The 23,130-nt window shown below is 62.7% G+C and overlaps 1 protein-coding gene across 1 annotated transcript in view; it reads left to right on the plus strand.

Annotated features, from left to right (window-relative positions):
• Nucleotides 1–526: 526 nt before the first annotated feature.
• Nucleotides 527–23,130, plus strand: part of SDK2 (sidekick cell adhesion molecule 2) — a 44,007-nt gene continuing 21,403 nt past the window's right edge. Inside the window, exons 1-2 of the mRNA XM_082067331.1 lie at nucleotides 527–1,203; nucleotides 17,049–17,208. Coding sequence (XP_081923457.1) covers nucleotides 1,125–1,203; nucleotides 17,049–17,208 — 239 coding nt within the window. The 5' untranslated portion in view covers nucleotides 527–1,124. The remainder of the gene's footprint in view (nucleotides 1,204–17,048; nucleotides 17,209–23,130) is intronic.

The following is a 23,130-nucleotide window of genomic DNA, read 5'->3' on the forward strand; positions in this document are numbered from 1 at the left end:
GCTCATCTCCAGGGTTAGAGCTTTTATGTTTTTGAGAACCCTAAAACGCTTGCTTTTATAATCCTCTGGCAGTGAGTCGTTCTGCTTTCGAGCTCCACTGGGGACACGCTGTGTCCCCTTCCCAGGGACTGGCTGCTGATGCTTTGAGTGCTGTCGGAGGGCCCGGGGGCGGCTCCAAACGCTCGGAGAGGCGAAAGCTGCAGAGAGGAGCTGCTGTTTCCACTGCCGGGGGCACCGGCGGGGGGGACCCGCTCAGCACGAACCGGGGGCGGCCGGGGGGACGCGCCCGCCGCGCCCGCTCCCCCCGCGGCTCCGTGCGCACCCGGCCGCGGCCGCTGGGTAGCGCTCGGAGCCGCGCCGTCTCCCCGCCTCCCCGGCTCGGGCTGCCCCCGGCTCCGCCGAGCGCCGCCGCCACGGCTCACTCCGCCGCCGAGCCGCGCAGGAGGAGCAGGCAGCCGGCTGGAGCGCCGAGAGGGGACGGCGCGGCGCCGCCAGCCCGCCCGCCGCGCACCGCCGGCGGCTCCGAGCGGGACCCCGCACCGCAGAGCGCCGCTGCCGCACTTTCCCCGGTTCCCTGCGGGTGCCGCGGCTCAGCGAGAGGCAACGGGGGAAGAGCCCTCCCCCCGTCGCCCGGAGCCGCCGAGGCGAGGATGGCCCCAGACAGGAGCTGAGCGCTGGGGAGGAGCCGCCTGCCGCCCCCGGACCCCAAACTTTTCAGCGGCTGCGGTGCGCTCGGCTCCGCGAGCGGCGGGGACCCGGCCCCCACGGTGCCCGGGCGGGCAGGAGGGGCCGGGGGTGCGCAGCCCTGCGCTTGCCGTCCCCTGCCCTGACGCGAGGCGCAACGCTTGGGGAGGGGCTCGGCTGCCGCCCCCCTCTGGATTTGGGGGTCCCGGCTCCACACGTCCCTGGGGAAGTTGCACATGGTGGGGAGCTGCCTGCGGACTCCCCCCTGCCCCACCAGGAGCCTTGCACCCCATCGTCTTCGCCTCCCCTTGAGCAGCGCTGCTGCGGGGGTCCCTGCACCGGCGGACGCCCCGGTGCCCGGCCAGCGGCGGGGACTGGTGCCGCAGTCCCCCGGATTATAAAGTCGGGGAAGTTCCCCCCCAGCCCGACTCGGCGGAGCCATGGCCCGGCTCGGGAGCTGGGGACTGCTGTGCTTCGCGGTGCTCGCCCTTCCCGGCCCCCCGGGAGCCGGTGCCCAAGGTAAGGGGGTGCGGGGGGGGGACATCCTCCAGCTCCGACTTTGATCTTGGAGATGGACCGCGAATGGTTGGGGGGTTCCCAGCGCTTTCCCCCTCAGCCAAGCCCCGAGCTTTGTCCCAGCCGGGGACCGAGGTGGCCCCGGGGCTCCTGCCGGAGGGGGTGGGGGAGGTGGGGGGGCACAGCATCGATGGGGTTCAAGAAGCCCCCCTGGAGCTGGAACCCGGGACCCACCGGTGCTGAGCACAGCGCAGTGTCCGGGAGCGCTCGGCGGGGGCGAGCAGCAGGCTCTGCTCTCCTTCCCCGTGCCCCATGGCTGCTCCCAGGCTGGGGATGGGGTTGGAATTGTTGCTCTGAGCATGAGACAGAGACTGCCCTGTACCACTTTCAGGACGCTGAGCATCCCCCGGGGCTGGTGGGGGCTCAAGGCACCCATTTCACCCCCTCCCAGGGGACCCCGATTGCACCACAACACCTGGGGTGCAAGTTTGGGGAGCTCCCAGGGAGCAGCTCTTGCCCTGGTGTTGGTTCCATCAGCCGCCAGCTGGCTGCTTGGAGCGGGCTGGGGCTGGAAGGGTCCGCAGCCCTGAGCCCCCGTGGGTGCCCGGGGCTCCCTGTGCTCCCAGCCGGCCCTTGGGGTGAGGCAGCACCACCAGTCCCTCTCTGCTCCTCACCTCCGGGGCTCTGGCATGACACTGTGCTTTTAGCTGCTACACTACCTGAGGGGAATGTAGAAATAGCTTGTGGCCCTTCGGGGTGCAGCTGGGGTTCAGCGATGCTGGGGGAGCCCTGGGGTCCTGTCCCCTCCCCAGCAGCGAGGCTCCCGGCAGGGCTGCGGAGGAGGCTCCGGGCTGGCAGGGCTGCAGCACGGCCACATCCGTCCCCACTGCTTGAACTGAGCAGATCCAGGCTGCGAATGGCGGGGGGACAGCGGGGCGTAGCACTGTGGGTCCTCAGCCACAACATTTCTTGCCCTTGTTTGTGGCAGCAAGTGGAGCCAGAAGTCCCTGTGCGCTCCCGTCCTGCTGCTCCCCCGAGCCTCCCCCAGCACTGCTGTAATTTCTCAGTAATTAAGTTCAGAACATCACATCTAAAGCGGCAGTATATTATCCGGGCAGGCCCTGTGTGGGGAGCTGTGAAGGTCTCTTTGATTGATTCACTCCCTTGCCGAGTTTCTCTTCTCCTGGCTGGCGTCTCCGGCTGGCGGGTCCCCCGTGGTCCGTCTGTTCCCCGCCTGCGGGACGGGCTCCTGGTGTGACCGAATCTCCTGCCGTTTGTCTGTGGGGCTCTGGGCTGTCGCCGTGGGGTGGAAAATGTGGGGCTGTCTGTGCTTCAGCCCTCTCGTGGGGTGGAGAAGGGGCTTTGCTCCCCTCTTTTCGTGCAGGATCTGAGCTTTGCGGCTTCAGCTCCCTGTGGCGCGTGTCACGTCCTCGCGGGCGGTGTGACATTGCTCGGTGCTGCCCACGGCGGAGTCACGGCGAGAGGGAGCGTTGCCAAACCCTGGCACGTGCCAGTCTCCCTTGCCGCGGTTGGCACCGGGGACATGCTGGCAGGGTCACCTCCGCGGCTGCGGTACGCGGTGACCGCGCGCGGCTGACGTTCGCTGTGGCAGCCCCTTGGGGTGGACTCGGCGCTGGGGTGAGGGAGCTGGAGATGGAGCGGGTGTGCGGGCAGGATCCCCAGCTTCAGGCTCTGGCTCAGCCCCATGGCGGTGGGGTGGCAGGGCAGCCCCCCGCGGGCATCCCGGCAGGGCTGGCAGCGAGGGAGGCAGCAGCGCTTTGTGCTGGCGCTATTGATTCCGGCAGCCAAAGAAAATGGGATCAATAGAGCCGGGAAGGAGGAGGGAACAGGGTGAGACCTTCCCGGCCAGGGTGCGGGGGCTCCCTGGGCACAGGATGAGACACTTTAATACCTGCAGTTGGTAAAACAAAGGCCCCTCGCTGCTGGGGAGAGAAGGGGATAGAAGTTTAATAACAGCCCATCTGTGCTGGGTAATTATTAATTACCCACGGCAAAAAAAATAACTTATTGATCAGGGGCCTCGCGCTAATTACCCAGACTCGAATGCGGTGCTGGGTGGCAGGCGAATCAGTCAGCGCCGCCCGGGTTGAGCCGTGTCGCAGTGCGACCTGTGCCGGTGCCACGGCCGGGGGGCTGTGCCGTGGTCGGGAGGACGCGGGCAGCCCCCCGGCCACCCTGCCCCAGCCAGCCCAGCCTGCAGCAAAGGTGCCTTCAGCCCATTAAGCAAGAGAATAAATGGCTCTCTAAGAGCTGGGAGTCACTGGGTGTCTGGGGAGGTCCAAGGCTTCTCCTTCCCACTTTTTGTAGATTTTTGTGACCCCCATGGATGCGGTTTCCCCCCATGCAGGGCTGGGGGTATGGTCCAGGACCCCTCACCCTGGCACAGCACCTCTAATGGGATTGCAGAGGCTGCTGCCAGTCCCAGGGGGGGATTTGGGAGGCTTAAGGTTCCAGACGGGATTTGGGGCAGAGGCCTGAGATGGGCAGCTTCCACCAAAGAGGCTTATTAGGGGCTGGAGGCGGGGTGCTGGCACCTTCTGGCACCCATGTGTGGTGTGTGAGCACGTCCACATGTGGGACCCCGAGGGGCTGAGCCCCTGCCCGGGATGTGGTGCTGGTGACAGGCTCACGGCCGGGCTCTGGTGAAGGCGCTGCCAGGGACAGCAGGGAGGGGATGGTCGCGCATGGGGGGCCCCTGCCCTGCTCCCCCTTCCCCGCGAGCACAGCTGGCATGTTACCTGGTGGCCTCATGCGAAGCTCTGGCTTGGGAAGGAAAGTGGCTTTTAGGGGAGAGGAAGATTAAAATTTGATGCTTCTTTGGAAGCCATTAGTGACCAGGCGCAGCAATAAAATTTTGATGACCTGATACCCGTAACGGGGAGGGGGGCCGTGGGCTCACAGCCCCTCCCCTGGGCGCACGTGGGGGGCTGGGGGCGGCTGGGCGGCTCCTGCCCCGCTGCCAGCCAGGGCAGCAGCGTCCTGAGCTGTTTGTCCCTTGGTGATGGGGATTAGGCTGCAGTGGCATTTCTGCTCAGCGGGAGCAAATCGAAGGAGCTGGAGGGGAGAGGGAAGGAGGGAGGCAGGAGGATGCCAGCTGCTTGTGAACCTGGGAAAACGCTGATAATTAAAGCCGGGGGGAGGGAGGCTCGCAAGGTGCCAGCGGGGTGGGTGTGATGAGGAGTGACCCTGCGTCTACCTTCGTGGGTCTCTACAAACCATGTCCTTGTCCCAGCCCGTGCCTGGAGCTGATCCCTGATGTGGCTGGTTCCAGCCTCACGAAAGAGCTCCTGCCACAGCACATGTTACTGTAGGCCCTACACAAACTGTTTGGGGGTGCACTGATGTTTTTAGCAGCAGTGTGGGCTGTTGCCTGGAGTAAATAAAGCCCTGCTCTGACTGGGGTGCAGAGCTGTGTGGGGGCAATATACTTTGGGTGCTGGGTCTCAGCTGGGGTACGTCCCCTCGCCTCTGAGCCATCGTCACCTCCCCGAGCTTGTTAATAAGTCATGTTGCTGGGTGAGAAATGGTCAGTGCCAGGCCAGTAATAAATATGCTGCTGTCAGTGGTGATGTGATTGTGCTAACGAAGGGCGATCGGAGCCCCCGGGGTTGTGCTGGGGTGGGGGCCGGTGGCAGCGGTGCTCTGCCGGTGTCACACACCCTTGGTGCACGGCACTGGGCTTTGGTCTTCCAAAGCACCTGTGGGGATCCTGCACCTTGTGGGGCCGGGCTGGCTCAGGGTGGTGGGTGCTGGGGGCAAAGGGGTATCTGGGAAGCTCCCAAGGGACAGGAGATGTCCCTGTGCAGGGGAGTGTTGCGTGGAACTGCTGGAGGGGACATGGGGCCAGGGACACTTGGAGCGGCTGGAGATGTGGTGGCAATGCCGGGGACCTCCCCCATCCCCATGGCTGCTTTGTTTTGGGGTTTCCGAGCCCTGGCGCCATCCATAGAGGTGGATCTGGATTCGGGGTGCATTCCTGTTGCACCCGGCAGGCAGGAATGTGCTGGCAGCAGCTCACTGCCTCGTCAGCCCTGCTTGGCATCCCTCGCACCCTGGGCACGCAGGCAATGCCACCTCCGTGGGGCCGGGGACCGGCTGTCAGGGTGTGTGTCCCCCCCAGCTCCCAGTGATGCTTTGGGGGTGCATCCTGCACCCCACTCCCAGGGACGCTTCATCCTCCTGCCTTCTCCCCTGCCTGACGCCGACCACCTGCCCGCACCGGGGCAGGCAGCGGCCCCCTCGGTGGCCCCCGTCCCCGCGCCCCCAGCCCCGCGGGGTGCAGGAATGCCTGCGCCTGGAAAGCCATGCCGGGCTCGGGTTGCCTGGGAACTGGGTAACCTGATCCCTGGGAACGCGGCCCGGGGCAGGGGACATTCCCAGGCTGCAGCTGGTCCCTGGTCCCCTTTGTCTCCCCAGTCTGAGGGGGTGGCTGCGCCCCACCCTCGGCCCCCCAGGAATGGAGACTTGGGGTGTGTGGGGCTCTCGGGGCTCTCCCTGGCGATGCTGTGACTGGCAGCTGCTGGCTGCTCCGGCTTGTCACCTCCCTGCATGGATCAGTGTCACCTCCTGGCCAGCAGCCACCATGGCCTGGGGATGGCCCTGGGCACTGGGACCAGCTGCTGCCATGTGCCAGCAGCTGGGCATCCCGGCTGGCGGCGGGGACAGTGCGGTGGCCATTCCAGGAATGCCAGGGCCCCCTGTGCCGGAGCCACCCTCCCTGCCAGCAGTCATTGTCCCCATCGTCCACCTCAGAGTGTGGCAGCTCTGGGCCAGCTGTCCTGAGCGTGCCGGGAGCCGTCCCTCTGCCCTGGGTGGGGAAACTGAGGCACAGGCAGAGATGTTGGGGTATGGTGGGAAGGGGACCATGGTGCTTGCTGGTGTCCCCGTGTGCACAGACACGCGAACGGCTCCATCCGCTCTCATCAATCACCGCCTGCCCACGCGGAGGCCCCCGGTGTGGGGGAACCTTGATGAGTTTGACCATTAGCAGGACGAAACTGCTGGGCTAATTTTAGCTGCGATAACTAATTGCTTTTTGCACTGCTGGGTGAGATGACAACCTGCGAGTCCTCGTCTGTAACCTTGAGCCCTCCTGGCTCCGCGCAGCAGCGGTGCCCGGGTCCATCTGGAGCACGATGGGGATCATTGCTGGGAGGGGCTCTGTGTGTGACACCGGGCTCTGTGTGTGACACCGGCAGGATTGGGGTGCCTGGCGGGGTCCTGCTGTCCCTGGCTTCCAAGGGTGAATGTCTCTTGTGGTTCTTGGAGCGGGGACGCGTGTGGCACGGGGGAGGCTCTGACTGTCCCCTGTGGCCAGCGGGTCACCCCAGCTGCTGGGAGCCGTGGGGTGGGGGTGCAGCCCCCGGTGCTCAGCAGCACGGCTGTGTTCATGGCTCACACACAGTGATGAAGGGAAATGCTATTTTTAGAACCCCTTCATTGATCGGGGTGCGTCTGCCTGCTCCTGGGTGTGTGAATCGCCCAAGGAGAGGCCATGGGGGCTGGGGACCCACCTGCTCCCCATCCCGTGTCTGCAGGGCTGGGGGAGCCTGTCCGTCTGTCCGTATCCTGCAGAGCTGCGTCCCCCCCAGCACATCCTGGTTCACTGGCTGTGAGTTGCAGCTGGGTGAGGAAACTGGGCTGAATGTAGGGCAGGGGCTTGGCATTAACTGGGGTTTTATGGGGTCATTTATGTTCCTATTCATCCTTTCCCAGAGCCCACGTCTCCCTGGCTGGGAGCCGCTGAGTGCTGGGCTGTGCGGGTGGCTGTCCCCAGGTCTCATGGCAGGGTGCTCAGTGCTTCCCCTCCTCCTCCTCCTCTTCCTCCTTGCTTGGGCTTGGACCACAGGGTCAGACTGAGAGCTTGGGGGAAGGTGAAGAGGAGCAGGACCTGTGTGGGTCCAGCATCCCCTTCCCCGTGCAGACCACGAAGCTCCGGCTGGGAACGGTGCTGGGGAGGGAGCTGGGTGCGAACCTGCTGCCGGATCCTGGCCCAGCGTGGGGCCAGGGGAGACGGACAGACGGACGGATGGCTGGCTGGAGGGGGCTGGGGCGCAGCGGACACAATAGCTCTGGTTTCAGTAACCCGCCTCCTGAATGCCTGAAAAACAGCTGATGGCCGTGAAGGGGGATGAAATGGGATTAGCAGCTGTTCCCAAAGGGAGCGTGTCCTGCCTGGCCGGACAATGCCCCCGCTTCATGCCTTGGCCCTGCTGGGGGGCTCTGCGCTGGCTCCTTGGGGACCTTGGGGTCTCCAGCCCCCTGGCCCAGTGTGGGTGGCTGCACCGGCTCCGGGGGGCTGGAGACCCTGGGGTAGAGGCAGCCAGAGGGGACGTGGTTTATCTTTTGACCTTGCTGGGGGGTGGCAGAGCTGGGTGCTCTGCCTGCAGCCAAAAGGGAAAAGCGAATGTCACGGTGATGAGGGTGGGCACCTGCTGCCCCCACACCCCCAGGCTGGTGGATGCCGGAGATGGGGTGCAGGGGGACCAGTGAAACAATTTTTTGGGGCGGCAGCCGTGTGCGGCCCCAGCTGCAGCGCTGCCGGGGTGTGTGCGTGTGCGGTGCCGCGCTCGGTGGAGTGAATTGATGTTTATTTTGATAATGAGTTCTCAATGCACTCGCAAACTAATAAAATCAACTCATTAGGGGTGGTATGTTTAATTCAGAGCTCTGCTGTTGGGAGAGCCGTCCCTGCCAGCCGCTGGGAAGCACGGAGCGCTCGGCCTTCCCCCGTGCGCGTGGGGTGCGAGGGGAGGAAGGTGATGGGTGCCTTCATCTCCCCGTTTTCTCCATTTTTCTTGCTTGGTGGAACGAAGGGCTGGGAGGGCAGCGGCGGGGGGCCGAGCTGTGCAGTGGAGGGTGGAAACACGGCACACGCAGGGGCAATGAGCTGCCAAGGCTCCTGACCGGGGGCGGTGGGGGGGTTTTGCTCGCTTGGCTTCTCCCCATAAGCTTCACGTCAGGCTGGGCAGCGGCGCCGGCTTTGCCGCTGGAGTCGCTGGCCCAGCATCGCGGCCTTGGCTGGAAAAGCCCCTCTGGCTGGGAGAGCCACAAGTGTGTAAATAAGCGCGATGAGCAGAGTTCGCTTCTCTGCCCTGGAAACCCAGGGCTGTCGTGGATGGCTGGGGTGGGATTAGCAGGCTGTGAATGATTCCCGTCCCCCACCTTCGCACAGGGGCATCTGGGAAGGCTTTGGAAAAGGCTTTTTCCAAAAAAACCTCGTGTTTCGCTGTCATGCTGCAGCTATTTATGTTTCAAGTGAGCAATGCAATGACTAATTAATACTTTGGAAAAAGGATGTCTGGGCAACACCCCAGTAAATTGGTGAGCTCCCAGCGCCCGCTGGCTCGGGGCCGTGCCGGGGGCCGCGGCTGCCGGCGGCTCCGTCGCTGGGCAGGGAGGGTGGGGAGCTGGCCAAGTGTTTTCCATCCCGCGGGGCTGGCGACTTCATTGCGTCAGTGCCATGGGAAAGGCTGAGTGGGGTTTTTCTTGTGGTTTCTGTCTTCTGTTTTTCTTTCCCCGCTGTATTTTTTTCGGTTGGGAAATGCTGCCTTGCTGAGATTTTCGCGGCGAGCCTGGAGAGCGGCTGTCTGTCTGTCTGTTTGCGAGGGCGGTTGCAGGACGAGGGCTGCGCTGAGCATCCTGCGCAGCCGGGGGGCGCGGGGGGAGCTCGGGGACGGGTGCTCCTTGCAGCAGTGACGTCCCAGGTGCTGTCAGGGCTGTGGTGCTGGCTTTGCTCTCCCAGGGCTGTGCTTGCCCTCCAGGAATACCTGGAAGATACACTCCATGTGCCACATGGGGCCAAATCCAGCCTGGAGCTGCTCTGGGCTGCAGTGGGCTTGTGTGCCACCCATCCCACCCAGCACTGGGGTTGCCATCACCCTGCGCCCCTCGGAGGCTGTGGGGAGGGGGTCGAGGTGATGTCTGTCTGTCCTTCCCCTCCTCACTGTTCTGCAGTCTCTCCTGGGGACACCAGCTGCAGGATTGGGCCCCTCTCGTAGAGTCACTCCCCAGGTGTCTGTGACACACAGTGGGGACCCAGATGAGGTGAAGCTGCCTAATCGTGGAGTCGGGAGGATTCGAGCTGTTGGAAGGAGTTTGCTGGGGAAGGAGTTTTGGCTGCAGCTTGGAGCTTGTTGAGTGTCCCTGGCTGAGGACGGGGCTGTGCCCTGCCTGGGGATGTGCTCAGTTTGGGGACAGGGTCACTGCAGTGGTGATGTCTGGCTGTGCTGTCCTGGGGATGTCCCCTCTGTGCTGGGAGTCCCCTGTGCCCCCAAGGAGCATCCCCGCGTGTCCCCTTTGCTACAGGTCCCTTGCAGCTCCCCACAGCCCCATGCGTTTGGGTTTGGGGACAGACACTGGGGGTCCATAGGGGCCGTGTGGTGCTTTAGAGCACAAAGCTCTGCTTGTCGTCCCCCCCGCGCTGGGAACACACAACGGTGCCGTGTGTGCGTCTGTTTGGGGTTTCCTGCCAGGGGAAATGTTGTTTTTTCCGTGCGGGCAGCGGGGCCGGGTGCGCGAGGGCAGGCGGGGACGGGCAGGCACACAGCCCCGCTCTGTTCCTGGCCACGGCTGAATGAGGTGCTGTTCCCCAGCCAGGGCTGACATCCCTCCCTTGGCTCCAGGAGCATCTCAAGCCTTACCTGGCCCAAATTGGGACCGGGGTGCCCCCGGGATGGGTGCTAAGGGCTGTCCTGGGGCTGTGGTCCTTGGGCAGAAGCAGGGGTGATGCTGGCACAGCCCCGGCTCTGCTGCAGTGGGCAGAAGGGCATCAGCCTCCAGTTTTGGGACCCTCTGGCTGGTGACACGTGCTGGGGGTTGCTCGGCGTTTGGGGAAGGGATTGCCAGGATGAGACCGCAAAGGGAGAGGTGGCTCCATCTCCAGCATCGCTGCTGGGAGGTCCTGAGCTGGCACCGTGGTGCTGCTGGGCTCGATGTCCCTTTTGCAAACAGCCCTTGTCCCCGGGGAGCCGTGCTCGCCCTCCCCATGCGCCCCGTCCCTGGGGGTTCAGCCAAGCATGGCGTTGCTGCTGGCTCAGCCCATGGCCCGTGGAGCTCTCCGGGAGCCCAGCTGCGGAAGAGGAGCTTGTTATGGAGCCATCCTGCTTTTAATTAACAAATTAAAATCCTAGTTAACAATCCAGCCCCAGGGCTGTTGGAGGCTGGGAGAAGCTGGAGCGTTTGTTATGGAAACAGCAGTTAATTAACAAATAAATAAGTGCGGGCCTGGAGACAGATGATGCAGGAGGAGGAAGGGGAGATGGGAGTTCGGTAGGGGTGTCCTGCCGGCAGGAGGGTGTCCATTGGTCCATCTGTCTGTCCTGGGGGATGCTATGGCCCCACGGGCAGTGCCAACCCTGCTCGGAGGGGCTGAACAGTGGCTCGTGCTGGTTGTGCCATGACAAATGCGGCCGTCTGGCATGCCAGGGTCATTGTGGCTGGGTTTGGGGCTCTGGGTCCCTGCCTGGGCTCTGCTGAGCGCCGCTGGCCCTGGGAATCGCTGCCGCTGCCCGTCCCCTGCGCTCAGCAGAGCTCCGGCGGGGATGGATGGATGGGCTCTGACACCGGCAAAACCTCTGGTGGGGATGGATGGGCTCTGACACCGGCAAAACTGCTGTGCAGGTCGCAGGTGACACCGGTGCTGTCCTGGGGACCGCATGAGGAGGAGGGGGACATCACATCCCTAGGGGCAGGGGTTGCTGTGGTCCCCGCTGGTGTCCCCTTTGCCCCGTGCTGGGGCTGTGTGTGGGGTTTGGGCTCCCCTGAGCTGGATGCAGCGGGGGAGAGGGGTGCTGTGGCCGTGGCCCCCCCGAGCCATGCCCAGCAATGGTCAGTTTGCATTAACCGCAGGGCTGTCACTGCTGCCGGCTGCGATTATCGCTGCGGTGGGTGCTGACGGGGACGTGCGGGGGCTCGGGGTCACTGCTGCTCCCCGAGGCGCTGCGGCTGCCCGGACACAGCGGTGTCACCTGCCCGAGGCACAGCGGTGTCACCCGCTGGTCTCAGTGCCATGGGGTGGCTGTGGGGACAACGCGGGGATGTGACCCCTCTGCCAGCCAACGCCGGGGCCCTGCAGGATTTTTTGGATGGAAGCAGCAGAGCCCACGTTGCTCCCGCAGCTTCACCTTTCCAAAGGCTTAAGGGAAGCAAATCAGTTTAAAAGCCGGCTCTGCAAATCCTGCCGGCGTCACTCGGGCGGGAGCCGCGCTCCGCTGAGCAGCTCCTCCAGGTCTGCGTCTCTCTCAGCCTCCCACCTAATCCAGTTAACACACCTCTGCAATCGGCTTATGGCATGTAAGAAACCCCAAATCTCCTCCGAGGGAGGCGCAGGGAGCGGGCGGCGATGCCGGAGCCGTGAGCTCTGCCGGGTCCAGCCCCGCTCTGTGCTGGGGGGCAGCGCCGAGTCTGCTCCCCAGACCCTCCTTGCTGTGCGGGTGATGAGCATGGGCATGGTTTAGTGCTAGGGTTGGGTTACGGTTGGACTCTGTGATCTCGAGGGTCTTTTCCAACCAAAATGATTCCATGATTCATATATGCTTGTTGGGGGTGGCCGCATCTCCCGAGGGCTCCCCCACCACTAAGAAGACCTTTTCCTCTGCGAGGAAATTGCTGAAGCGGTTGCACGAACAGGCAGAGGGTCGGATGGAGAGGAAAAGGTGCCCGACTCACCCGTGTCTCTTTGGGTGGGCAGGAGCTGTGTCCTGAGCCTGGGGAGGGACATGGGGCTGCCTGGGACTTGTGTCTGGGTCCTTGTTGTCACCCAGGGGCCGCACCTGCCCTTGGGACAGGGTGCGCAGTGGGAAGGTGCTGTGTGGATGGGGAGGAGGGAAACCTGGTGGGACAGGGATGAGGGATCAGGGGGCTGATGTTCTCCAGCGTGCCATGGCCAGGGAAGCACCGCGGGCTTGCAGAACCAAGAGCATCGCTCTCGGTGACCTTCCTGAGCAGCTGTGCCGTGGCCGTGCCGCCTTCCCGTGTCCCCAGCCCTGGCGTTTCCCCGATTGCCGTCGCAGCCTCGTGCTGCTGGTGAGCGCCGGACACCCCGGCTTGGGCTGTGCCCTCTAAATAGTGCAGGAAGGCGGGAACCATCCGAGGGGGCTGCGGATAAACACGGTAAATGGCTGAGAAATGGAGCGTGTCTTTTGGGAGCCACCACGGCCGGTGTGGCGGGTCCCTCTGGCCGATGAGGTGCTGCTGGCACAGGTACGGGCACGGACAGGAGGAGGAGACGGGGCAGAGCTGCCGAGCCCACCCAAGCATTGGAAATTGCATTTCACAGCCGGGCGGGCTGGGATACCAACCCCAGCACCGGGCGCTGGGAGAGGAGATAAGATTTGATTAAGAAGGCCGCTATTAATTTATGGCAAGTACACTCACGGTGGTAGAGAGGTTGCTTTTAATTAATAGCCAGAAGGAGAGTTGTAAAGCTCTCAGTCTCAGTGTGGGGAGAAGGGGAGGGAGGGAAAAGCGGGGCAGGAAGGGAAGAAAAAGTTGAGAGGATTAAGGGACACATCTGCAATTCTAAGTCTCTTTCTTAGGGGGCAGGAAAAAAAGAACAAAATAAACCCACAACAAAACACAAAAACCCCCCAATGTGCTAAAAGACACCATGGGTGGGGTAGGGGCTCAGGTGCTGGCCCAGGGGTGAGTGGGGGTCAGGGTGCTCCTGCCATCGCAGTGCCGTGCTTGCTTTGTCCTTGGCACCCCCCGGACGCCTGGGTTCCCGCTTGGCAGCACATCGTGCTCCGCAGCTCCCAGGTGCCAGGAGCGTTCAGAATTTCATTTCTATGTTTGCTTTTTATTAAGGGGACGAGGCCTCGTCTCAGGAATACTAATGGCTCTGGCGCGGTGCAGAGCGCCGCTAATCCTGCCGCACCTGCCGGCCACCCACCCCGCGGGGCCGCTGTCACCGCCCCCGAGGGAGCGCGGGGGGGACACCGTGCTGGGGTGGCACAGCGGCCCCGTCCCTGCAGCAGGGCTGTGCCCTCGGAGCCCGCAGGGACACGTGCTGTTTAATCAGCCCCATGAATTTACCAACAGCTGATGAAAAATTGATGCCTCCGACCGCACGCTGGCGTCCGACAAGCAGGAAATGTAACCGAGCCAAGGGCCGGCTCCTGGGGCAGTGGCACAGCCCCGGGGCTCGCCCGGGTCCCTGGGCACGGGGCCACCCGGCCACGGCGGCCACAGAGGGGACGCGGTTTGTGCCCAGGGACGGTGCGACTTGACCAGGATGGGTCCCATGGGGCCACCTCTTGTTGCACCCGGCTGGGGCTGCGACCCCCCTGGGGTGCTCAGGGGTGTCGTGGTCCCCCATGGGTGCTGTGTTTGGGGACGGTGTGACATTAACCCCTTCCCCGCTGTGCCAGCGCCGGCGCTCCCGCCTCCCCCAGCCCCAGGTGCGGAGCGGCTGCCGCGGCGCCGGGGAACTGCGCCGCGAATATGTTACACAAATGAATAATAAAAACAAAGGAAAATTACCCTCTTTATTGAAACTCGTTTTATGAATAAAACAATTATTCTGGTAATTGAAAAAATGTGTCATTAAATTAAATGCAGTGCTTCCTATTAAAATTTTAGTGGATTTCTTCTTCTCTGTTTCTTTTTCCCCCTTTTTCCTTCCCTCCCTCCCTCTGTCTCTGCTGGCGGCTAAAGGCTGGTAATTATAGCGGAGGGTTTCGCTTTCTCTTTATTGTTTTTTAATCTGTTCGTGCTGCGGAGCATCAGCCATAGTCTGGTGCAGGAGAGATTTAGCTCCGTCTCCCCGTGCTGGGGGGGCTGCGGGTGGGGGTCCCGGTGACAGTGACAGTGCTCCCCGAGTGCTGCCATCCTGCTGTCTGGGCAGGGATGTCCCCAAAGGGATGGGGGAGCCCTGCAAAGCCTGGGGGGCTGGGGATGTGGCTTGAGCCCAAGCAGGGCTGGGGACCATGATGTCCCCAGGGTCACTGTGCTGAGCTGGGGGGGACCCATGACCTGCTGGTCTGAAGCAGCAAAGATGGGAGATGGACATGGGTGTCCCACCAGCTGCTGGTCCTTCGTGGGTGGCTGAGGGGACCCATGGGGATGGACATAGTGCCCCCAGCCCCGTCTTGTCTCTTCTTGTGGGGTTCACAGCGCAGGGGGGTCCCAGGCTCGTTCCCTGCAGAGCCCTGCCCTTGGCTGACATTCCGGGATTCCTCTGGCCTTAAAACTCCCCGTCCCTTCCCATCAAAGGGATTTGAAGCTGGGGAGAGGGGAGCTTAGTTTCCAGCTCACCCATTACACCCAGGAATTAGGATCCATTACTGCTCTTTCAGCAAGACAGGCCCCCCCTGCCCTACATCTGCACCCCCTCCCTGGCACTAATGCAGTGGGCTCAGCCTGGCTCCCGCAGCCCTTATGTAAATAAAGTGCAGGGGCAAAGATTTTGATCCCATTAGGCGGGATTAGTGCCTTGTGAGGCCCTGGCATTAAAATGTCATCGGTGGTGGAGGGAGAGAGTGGGGTCGTCCCCGTCCCCCTCCCCTCTCACCAGCACTTGGCATCGTGTTTTCCCCCATCCATCAGGGCCGGCAGCTCAGCGGGAGCGGGGATCACGGGTGCTGCAGGGGACACTGTGGGCAGGCTGGGGACGGCGGGGTTTGGTGCAGCTCTCTGTGCCGAGGGGCCGGTGCTGGGCCGGCACGGTGTGGCGCGGTGGCCGCGGGGAGCTCAGCACCGTCCCGCGCCGCTGCCAGATGTGCAGATGTTCCCCGGGACGCCTCTCGCTGCCGCCTGTGTTTGGAAAGTGATGAATTTCTGCACCAACTAATTAGTCTCTAATTAGTAAGTGGAGTGTAAACAGTCACAACAGATGGGGGAGAGGCAGAATTAGCAGTAATGACCCTTTGTTTGCAGGGGACCTGACCGTCAATGAACCTCCTGCCGGGTCCTGCACTGGGGGAATCACCACCCCTCTCCATGCCGCCTCTGCGGTGGGTTGGGGAGGGGAGGCACTCCTGTGCACCCCAATTTGGGGGTGCCACAGCCTGTCCTGGTGCTGGGAGAGAGGAGCTCCCCCCAGCCTGCCAGGAGCAGAGCTGAGATGCTGGGGAGCAGAGGGAAACTGAGGCAGGGAGGGCTGCAAGGGGCTGGGATGCTGCTCAGCATCAGGACCCCCCACCCTTCTCCCCAGGGTGCAGAGCTCAGTGCCACCTCTGCCCCCTGCAGGGATGCCCGGTGTCCCCGGGACGCCCAGCCCCGCTGTCACCTGCCCCTGGCTGGGCTGGTTTTGGTTTTCCCTGGGGAGCGGAGGAGCCGGTGGGGGGGCACAGGGGAGCTGCTCGGTCGGAGGCGTCTGCCGTGACCTTCGCGGGTGGATAACGATCGCGCGATCAATAGCGGAATCGGGAGCCGCCTCTCCTCCTCTGCGCCGTTTTTCACCCCTTAATGCAGAACAGATGGCTCGGGCGCTTCAAAGCGAGATGAGCCTTAGCTGCTTAAAGTCAAATTAGGATGTATGCAAGCGGCGTGCGGGCCCGGGGGAAGGTGCGCCAGGAGCACCCTGCCTCCCAAACGCCGCCCGGACGCTGGGCTGGGTGTGGGGGATGCACCGAATGCGCCAGGTCTCAGTCCTGGTGCACTCAGCACAGCCCTGAGGTCCAGCTTGCCAGCACGGCTTATGTCCCCCGACTCCGGTGCCGGGCGATCAGCCTGTTGTGCTGTCGGTCCTTACTGCAGCGATGCATCGGCTGCATGTAGCCAGACTCCCAGTCTGCTCCGTGGCTCCTTTGCTGGCGTTGTGCAGGTGTTTGGCCCCAGAGCTGGGCTCTGGCTGTGCCACAGCCCCAGCCGGGCGCTGTGGTTAATCCCACGGTCTCCAGCACAGCGTGGGCGAAGCACCGGAGTTGCAGGTTGAGCTCGTGCCCCGCCGTGGTGGGGACACGTGTGCTCAGCCCTGCACACAGACCCTGCGCCCGGACGTCCCCGGGGGGAGGGCTGCCCGTGCCAGCCGCGCTGCTGGGGGTCAGAGCGGAGCGTTGAATCCAGGAGCTGCTCCTTCCCTCCCTAATGACCGTCCTGGCATTCGGCACCACCTCGGGGACAGGCTGGATGGGGTAGATCACAGGACATTTCCACATGGGTGCAGCAGTCAGGCACCCCAGGATTTGCAAGCGCTGGGCGCTGCCAGTGAGAAGAGGAACCCCCGGCGCGGGTCCGGCTGCCTCTGAGCTCCTGCAAACTCGTGACACCCCCAGGGCGGTGGGACCCAGGACAGGCTGAGCCCACGGCCGCTGCTTTGGTGCTGGCTCACGGTGCGGAGAGCCGTGGCACGAATTCAGCTCGCGTACACGAAAAAGCAAAGTCCTACCCCAAAGAAAAAACCCAAAGCTGTGATTGAAAGCGCACTTGAAAGCTGCTGGGGAATATGAATGTGTCTTTGAAGTAAAAGGGCTTCCATTTGTTAAGCAGAAAATGGAGCTGTGTGTTTCGATTTATAGTTTTACTTAGCAAATAAAACAGGAGAGGAGTAAGTGTTTATGTCTCGCTCGGCTCCCAGCCCCTCCGCCCCCTTCACCCCCGAGTTAAAAGCTCCGTGCTTCCGAAGCACTCCAAAGGCAGGCAGGAATAAAGCAGAGCAAGCAGCTTAGATCAACCCTAGATGGGCTAAGCTCTTGTGAAATGGCTTGCACGGGGGGGAATGGCCTGTGGAGGGCTCTGGGGACCCTGGCTGGGACAGAGGGACGGGGAGGTGGCCGCCAGCATCCCCCTGGTCCTGCCCGGGGTGAAGCTGTGCTGGTGCGTGGGGCTGGCGGGCTGTGGGGCTGCGTGTGGGGCGGTTCTCACCCCTCTCCCTCCTCTCTCGGCAGACGACGTCTCCCCGTATTTTAAGACGGAGCCGGTGCGGAGCCAGGTGCACCTGGAGGGGAACCGCCTGGTGCTGACGTGCATGGCGGAGGGCAGCTGGCCCCTCGAGTTCAAGTGGCTGCACAACAACCGCGAGCTCACCAAGTTCTCCCTGGAGTACCGGTGAGTCCCCCGCCCCGAGCATCGGGGTGAATCTCAGCCGGCACACCGGTCCCTGCCGCAGCGCCGCGGCACGGCGGGCATTGCTGGGGTCCCTGTGCGGGGGCAGCGTGCGGGGGAGGCAGCGGTTGGCGTGCCGGGAGCTGCCAGCTCTGTTTGCAGAGCAAACGGTGGATTTAAGCAGGTCAACACTGGGGAGGAGGCGTTTGCACAGGCGGGATTAACACCGCGCTGTGGATCACGGCCGGCTCGTGGCTCCATGAGAACGGCCCGACCGGGGGAAGGAGCGAGAAAGGGCAGCACGAGAGGTGCCCCGGGTTTGGGCATCCAGCCCCGTGCACCAACTAATCCAGCTGGCCCTATGTCATGACCGCTCGGAGCTCGCCTTTAAACCACACCAGACACCTCTCGCCGTCTCCTCTGCGTGCATGTGTCATCCTCTCTGTTTTAATCAATAATTCAGCCCGAGACAAGCCGTTCCCCATTTAAAGGTATTGAATCCAAAGGCTTCATGTTGCTGTAGCAACGCAGGGCTGCTCCGGGATGCCGGGAACGCAGACAATGTGGCTGGTGACGTCCCCTCCCTGCTGGGAGCTGGGTGCGGGTTCCCCCCAGCACGGTGCCATGCCATCCCTGGGGACCCCGGGGACTGTCCCCCACGAAGCCGTGGTGGCCGCAGCTCTGCGATGTCCCGAATCCCCCAGGCTTGGTGCTGGGTGTTTGCACCAAAGACCGGTGCCCTGTGGGACAGGTCGCTTGTCCCCAGCCCCAGTGTCGAAGCTCAGAGACCTGTTGAGCCCCACGATTCCCACAGGAAATGACAGCCACGGGAATAGTGCGAAATGTCACCCTTCAAATGGGATTGTGGGGACAGCAGTGACAGCAGGACAGGTGGACATGGAGCCTGCACAAGGACCCTGCACCCCATTATCTGTCCCTGGGCAGGAGAAAGCTCTGCCCTGTCCTTGGAGCAGGTCTGGGTGCCTGGGGGGCACCTCCAAACGTAGAACGGGGACTCCTGCCTTCCTTCAATGGGTCTGCCCCCGGGCTCGCTCCGTGCCTCAGTTTACCCTTCCCTAGGAACGGGCTCAGCACTCGTGTCTCTGCTCTGGGATGCCCGGCAGCTCTGGAGCCCCATGTCCCCACGTCCCCATGCCAAGGTGACTCCCTTTCCCCGGAGTCCCCGGCCTCTGGCTCCAGCATCCAGCCAGAAAGGATTAAGGAAGGAAGCGACAGAATAAACAAACACACAGGGAAAACCCAAACAAGCCCAGGCGCAGCTAATGAAGCAAACAGCCGCTATGCAAATCAGTGCCTGGCTCCAGCCTGGCGAGGATGCGACCTGCCAGCATCAGCTCCATCCTGCCGGCCCCCGCGTCTCCGCGGGGATTTCATGTGTCAAGAGGAGAGTTTTGGACATCTTGCCTGGAACTGAAGGCTGCCGGTGAGGAAGGCGACGTACTCAAATTAGTTATGATGGGCAGAAATTGCATTTTAATAGAGATGTCAGTGGCATGGAGCCAGCCTGCTCAGGCTGTGGGAAGGTAGTAATTAAAAGTTAACGAGTTTAGAAACAGAGTAATCCTTGGAGAGGGGAGGGCTGGTGCTGATGGCCAGGGAGGCTCAGGGATGCTCCTGTCCATACGGGGGCCAGAATGGCTGTGGGTGCATCGGCAGCGTGGGGAGGGATGGGGGTGCAGCCAGATCCCCCCAGCTCAGAGCTGGCATGTGTCCCCTGTGCCTGGGGAGCAGCCGAGCTCGGTGGCATCACCTCACGGTTCCCAGCCAGGATGGTGCGTCACTGAGCGTTTTGTCCTCGGCATCCTCACCGCTCCCCCCCAAATCCTCTCATGCAACAGGGCGTCCCGCCGGCACTGCGGCTGCTGTCACCGTGTGCATTTACCCGTTCCTCTGGGGGCTGTGGGCTGGGGCTCACGCCCCCTCACCCCCGCACTCCCCACAAACCACCCCGTGCATCCTCCTCTGTGGTCACACGAGCTCACAGTGTGTTTTAAGGGAAGTAGCCGCTCTCCCCGTTTGGCAGCGTGTTTCCATGGCGACCGCCCTTTCCTTCCCGCAGCGTTCAGCTGCCAGCTTGCCACCGGAGCGACTTGTTGGCGTGTGGCGAAGGGCAGATGGGGAACGGGCTCGGTGGGTCCCCAGCCACGGGCTGGCAGGGGCCTGTGCTGTCCCCTGCGTGCAGGTGGAGCTGAGCCCTCGGAGCATCCCTGGGGACCGCAGCGGGATCGGGGACCAGCTTGGCTCCTTGTGCACGCAGACATGTCCCCTCTCAGGAGCATCCCTGGGGATCGAGTGTGATCAGGGACCACGGAGGGATTAGAAACTAGTCTGGCTCTGTGTGTGTGCGGAGCTGTCCCCCTCAGGAGCATCCCTGGGGACCACAGGGGATTGGGGACCAGCCTGGCTCCTTGTGCGTGGAGCCATCCCACACTGGGAGCATCCCTGGGGACCACGGTGGTTCAGGAACCACAGAGGATTTGGGACCATCCTGGCTCTGTGTGCATGGAGCCATCGCCCCTTGGGACCATCCCCGGGGCCCACAGGGGATCGGGGACCGTGCTGCTTCACCCACTTGCTGCCTCCATTGCCTGCGCTGCCATGCGGGGCATGGAGACGGCTTTCCCGTGGGACCCCGGCTGCATCCCACATGGGGGGACCCCACAGCAAAGCCCCGTCCCCTCCGCTGCCCGTTGTGACCTTAGTTAAGGTGCCGGCAGCGCCAGCACGCTGCACTCCCGTGCCCCGGCACGCCGGCACTGCGCTCGGCAGGGCTCTGGTTTGCCGTGCAGAGTCCCGGCGGTGCCGGGCTCCCCCGCGAGCTCTCCGGAGCCTGACTTCTCCTCGTACGAGGAATCATAACATGCAAATCAAGCAGCTTGATGTCTTTAATGAAATCCTCGGAAGGAAAGCACTTCTCTGGTGAACTGAGGATATTTATTTCTCATACAAGAAATTTAACATGCAGATTAGTTGGGGCTGGTAATTTATCACATGAGATTGTCCTATTAAGGGCTGCATCGAGTCCTGCTGCCTTCGGAAATTACCTTACACATAGATTACCTCTGGACAGACTCCCATCCATAGAGATACATCTTCCAGCTACTAAATCAGCCCTTTTTCCTCTCCCCACGTCCCTGCGCAGCTGGTGCGGGAGCCCAGCAGCTACTGGAGGATCCTCCGCCTCTTCCCCAGAGCCCCGATCCTCTTTGCCGGGAGCTGGGAGCCCGGGAAACTGTAATTACATCTCCGGCGCTTGCTGGTTTTGCCGCTGTGGTGCTCCCCGTGCCTCCCCCCAGCAGAACAGCAACAGAACGACGGAGCCTCCTGGCTTTGCCCGGGGTTTTTGGGGCCTCACGGCCCCTCGCCAAGACCCCCCTGAGCCCCGGGGCTGGTTTCCAGCACGTGGCGTCCCCGTCTGCTCCCATGCGTGGGGAGGGTTGGCAGGAGCCGCCCCACCGGAGCTCACTGAGGAGGGAGGATTTGGGGCTGGTTGGACCCCCCGTGCTGCTGCATTGGGGTGTTTTGGGGTGCGTGTTCCCCGGGGACCCCACCAAGCCTTTGTGGCCTTTTGAGCACCCCGGATATTTGGTACCTGGACTTTGTCCCCAAATTACATAGAACATGGAGCCAGGACCCTCTGAAACACAGATCTGGGGGTGAATTCACCCCACTCCCTGCTGGGGCCCCTGCTCTGGCTGGACCTGCTTTTTGCCAGCCCAGGTGTGAAGCACAACCCTCCCCCGGGAGCTAATTGCCATTCAATTATGTAATTAGTGGCAGCTGATGCCCATCAGAGGGGATGCAGACTGGGAGCCCAGCAGTGAGCTCCTGCTGCTGGTGGCTCTGGCTTCGCATTTGGCATTGCCATGTGTGGCAAAGCCCCCGGGAGTGCCAGGGAGGCAGCACGGAGCCGGTAACGGGGTGGCCTTTGCTGGTGATGGTTGTGCCACGGTGCCTCCTGCCTTTCTCTGTGCCTTGTTTGGCTTCGAGGGGGACGCGAGGAGGCTGGTGTGAGTGAGCAGCAGGGAAGGCGGTGGAGGGGACAGACCCTTTTGCTGGGACCATATGTGGGCTCAGGCAGCTGCGGGCAGGGGACCAGCAGAGGGGTCCGGTGCCTGGGGGTGCACCGGAGCTGGCAGCAGCCAAGGACCCGGTGAGGGACACCCCAGAACCCTCCGGATTCTGGAACGTGGCTTGTACACTCACCCTCCTCCCAGCTCCGCTCCCTGCTCAGATTAATACATGGGCATTAATAATTAAATGGCTCATTGTCCTGGCAGGGCTGATTGAGGCAGCGATTTACAGGGTTGCGGTGCTGCCAAATCCCCCTGACTGAGGGACACACTTCTGGCAAGTGGAGAGGCAGCGGCTCCGGCCACGTGTGTCAAAATGGAGCCCCTTCCAACCAGCAGCTAATTGAGATCCAATAATACAGTTAACAGGGGCTGATGAAATACCAGGGGGGTTATTTAAAAGCACATTGAGCAGCAGCCCAGCGCGGGACGCGGGGCTCAGATGCTGGGAGTCGTTAAACCTTTGCTAAGTGTGTTTTAATGCTCACTTGACATTTCATTATCACACAGTAACTATTCAAATACATGTCCCCTCTAGAATTAATTAGTCGTTATGCAGGGTATTAATCAAAGGGGACCGTGCCAATGTACTTATATCCAAAATCCGATCCAGCTGTTGCTGTTACTGGGCGGCATTGAAGAACCACAGATTTCTCCACTCTCCTGGCTTTCGATGTGATGGATCGAATCCTTTGGCTGATGCTTTTCCCAGCCCCTCTCCACCCCCTCAATCTAATAATAATTCGGCAGCGTCAGCCCCGTGCTTCGCAGCAACCCTACAATAACAGAGCTGCCAGCATCAGCCAGGCTGGGGCACCGCGGCACCGTGCGCAACCCTGCAGTAACACAGCGGCACACGCAGCCCGATGTGCCGCCGGTGCCCACCCGGCGCTGCGGGGCGAGGGGGTCGTGGCGGATGGTGGTGCTGTGCCCTCACCACAGCGGATGGATGGGGAGGTCGTCGTTCCTGATGTGCAGCCTGTCCATCTGTCAGATGGAGCCGGTGCCAAAGCTGCAAACCCGCCGGTCCCCCGGCACGGGGCTTCTGGCTCCGGAGCCGCCTCCTGACCCCGGTGCTGAGCCCGAGACCATCGCTGGTTGCCAGCAGTGCATTTTTTTGAAGCCCGGGTCACTCCTTGCTTCCGAAGTGCTGCTCCCCGCAGACGATGCCCTGTCAACCTCTGTCTTTAAAACCAAACCAAACAAACCCCCGGAACAGCAGCGTCAGCAGCCAGGGCTGTGCTGGGAGCGCGGCCAGAGCTCCGGCCGCCTGCAGAAACTGCTGGCGATGGGCAAAGGGACCCGGGCGGGACAGTGACTGTGGGCACTGGGTGGCAGGATCGGCCCACGCGGAGCAGCCGCTTGCTTGGTGGCACGAAGGAGCCGGGGGCTCCCGGCCACGGTGCTGGGGCTCGTGGCCGCTCCTGTTTGCCCAGGCTGCGGGGGTGCGCGGTGCGCTGGGGCTGCACGTCCCCCTGCAAGGGGATGAAATTGGTTCTCGTACAGCGCCAGGGGAAGGGAAGGGAATCAAATCAGCGCCAGCTTGGATAAAAGCTTCGGTGGAAGCCAAGCGGCGGAGAACAAAGTCTCTGCTTGGATTCAGTTAATGACTGCGGGTCTGGTAATTGATTTCCTTTCTCCGGGCTGTTTTCCGTGCTCAGGTGTGTGCAAAAGCTCAGCTCCATAATTCCTCCTCCTGCTCCCGTGGTGCAGAGACACAGCCCCGTTAATTGGGGCTGTGGAGGTGTCCCTGGCGGGGGGCGAAGGCTCCCTGTGTCCCCCGAGGTGTCCCCAGCTCCCAGCGATGGGGACAAGGCGCTGCCAGGGGGCC

The sequence above is a fragment of the Streptopelia decaocto genome (assembly GCF_964273445.1).
Source record: "Streptopelia decaocto genome assembly, chromosome: 16".
In the NCBI taxonomy this organism is placed as follows: Eukaryota; Metazoa; Chordata; class Aves; order Columbiformes; family Columbidae; genus Streptopelia; species Streptopelia decaocto.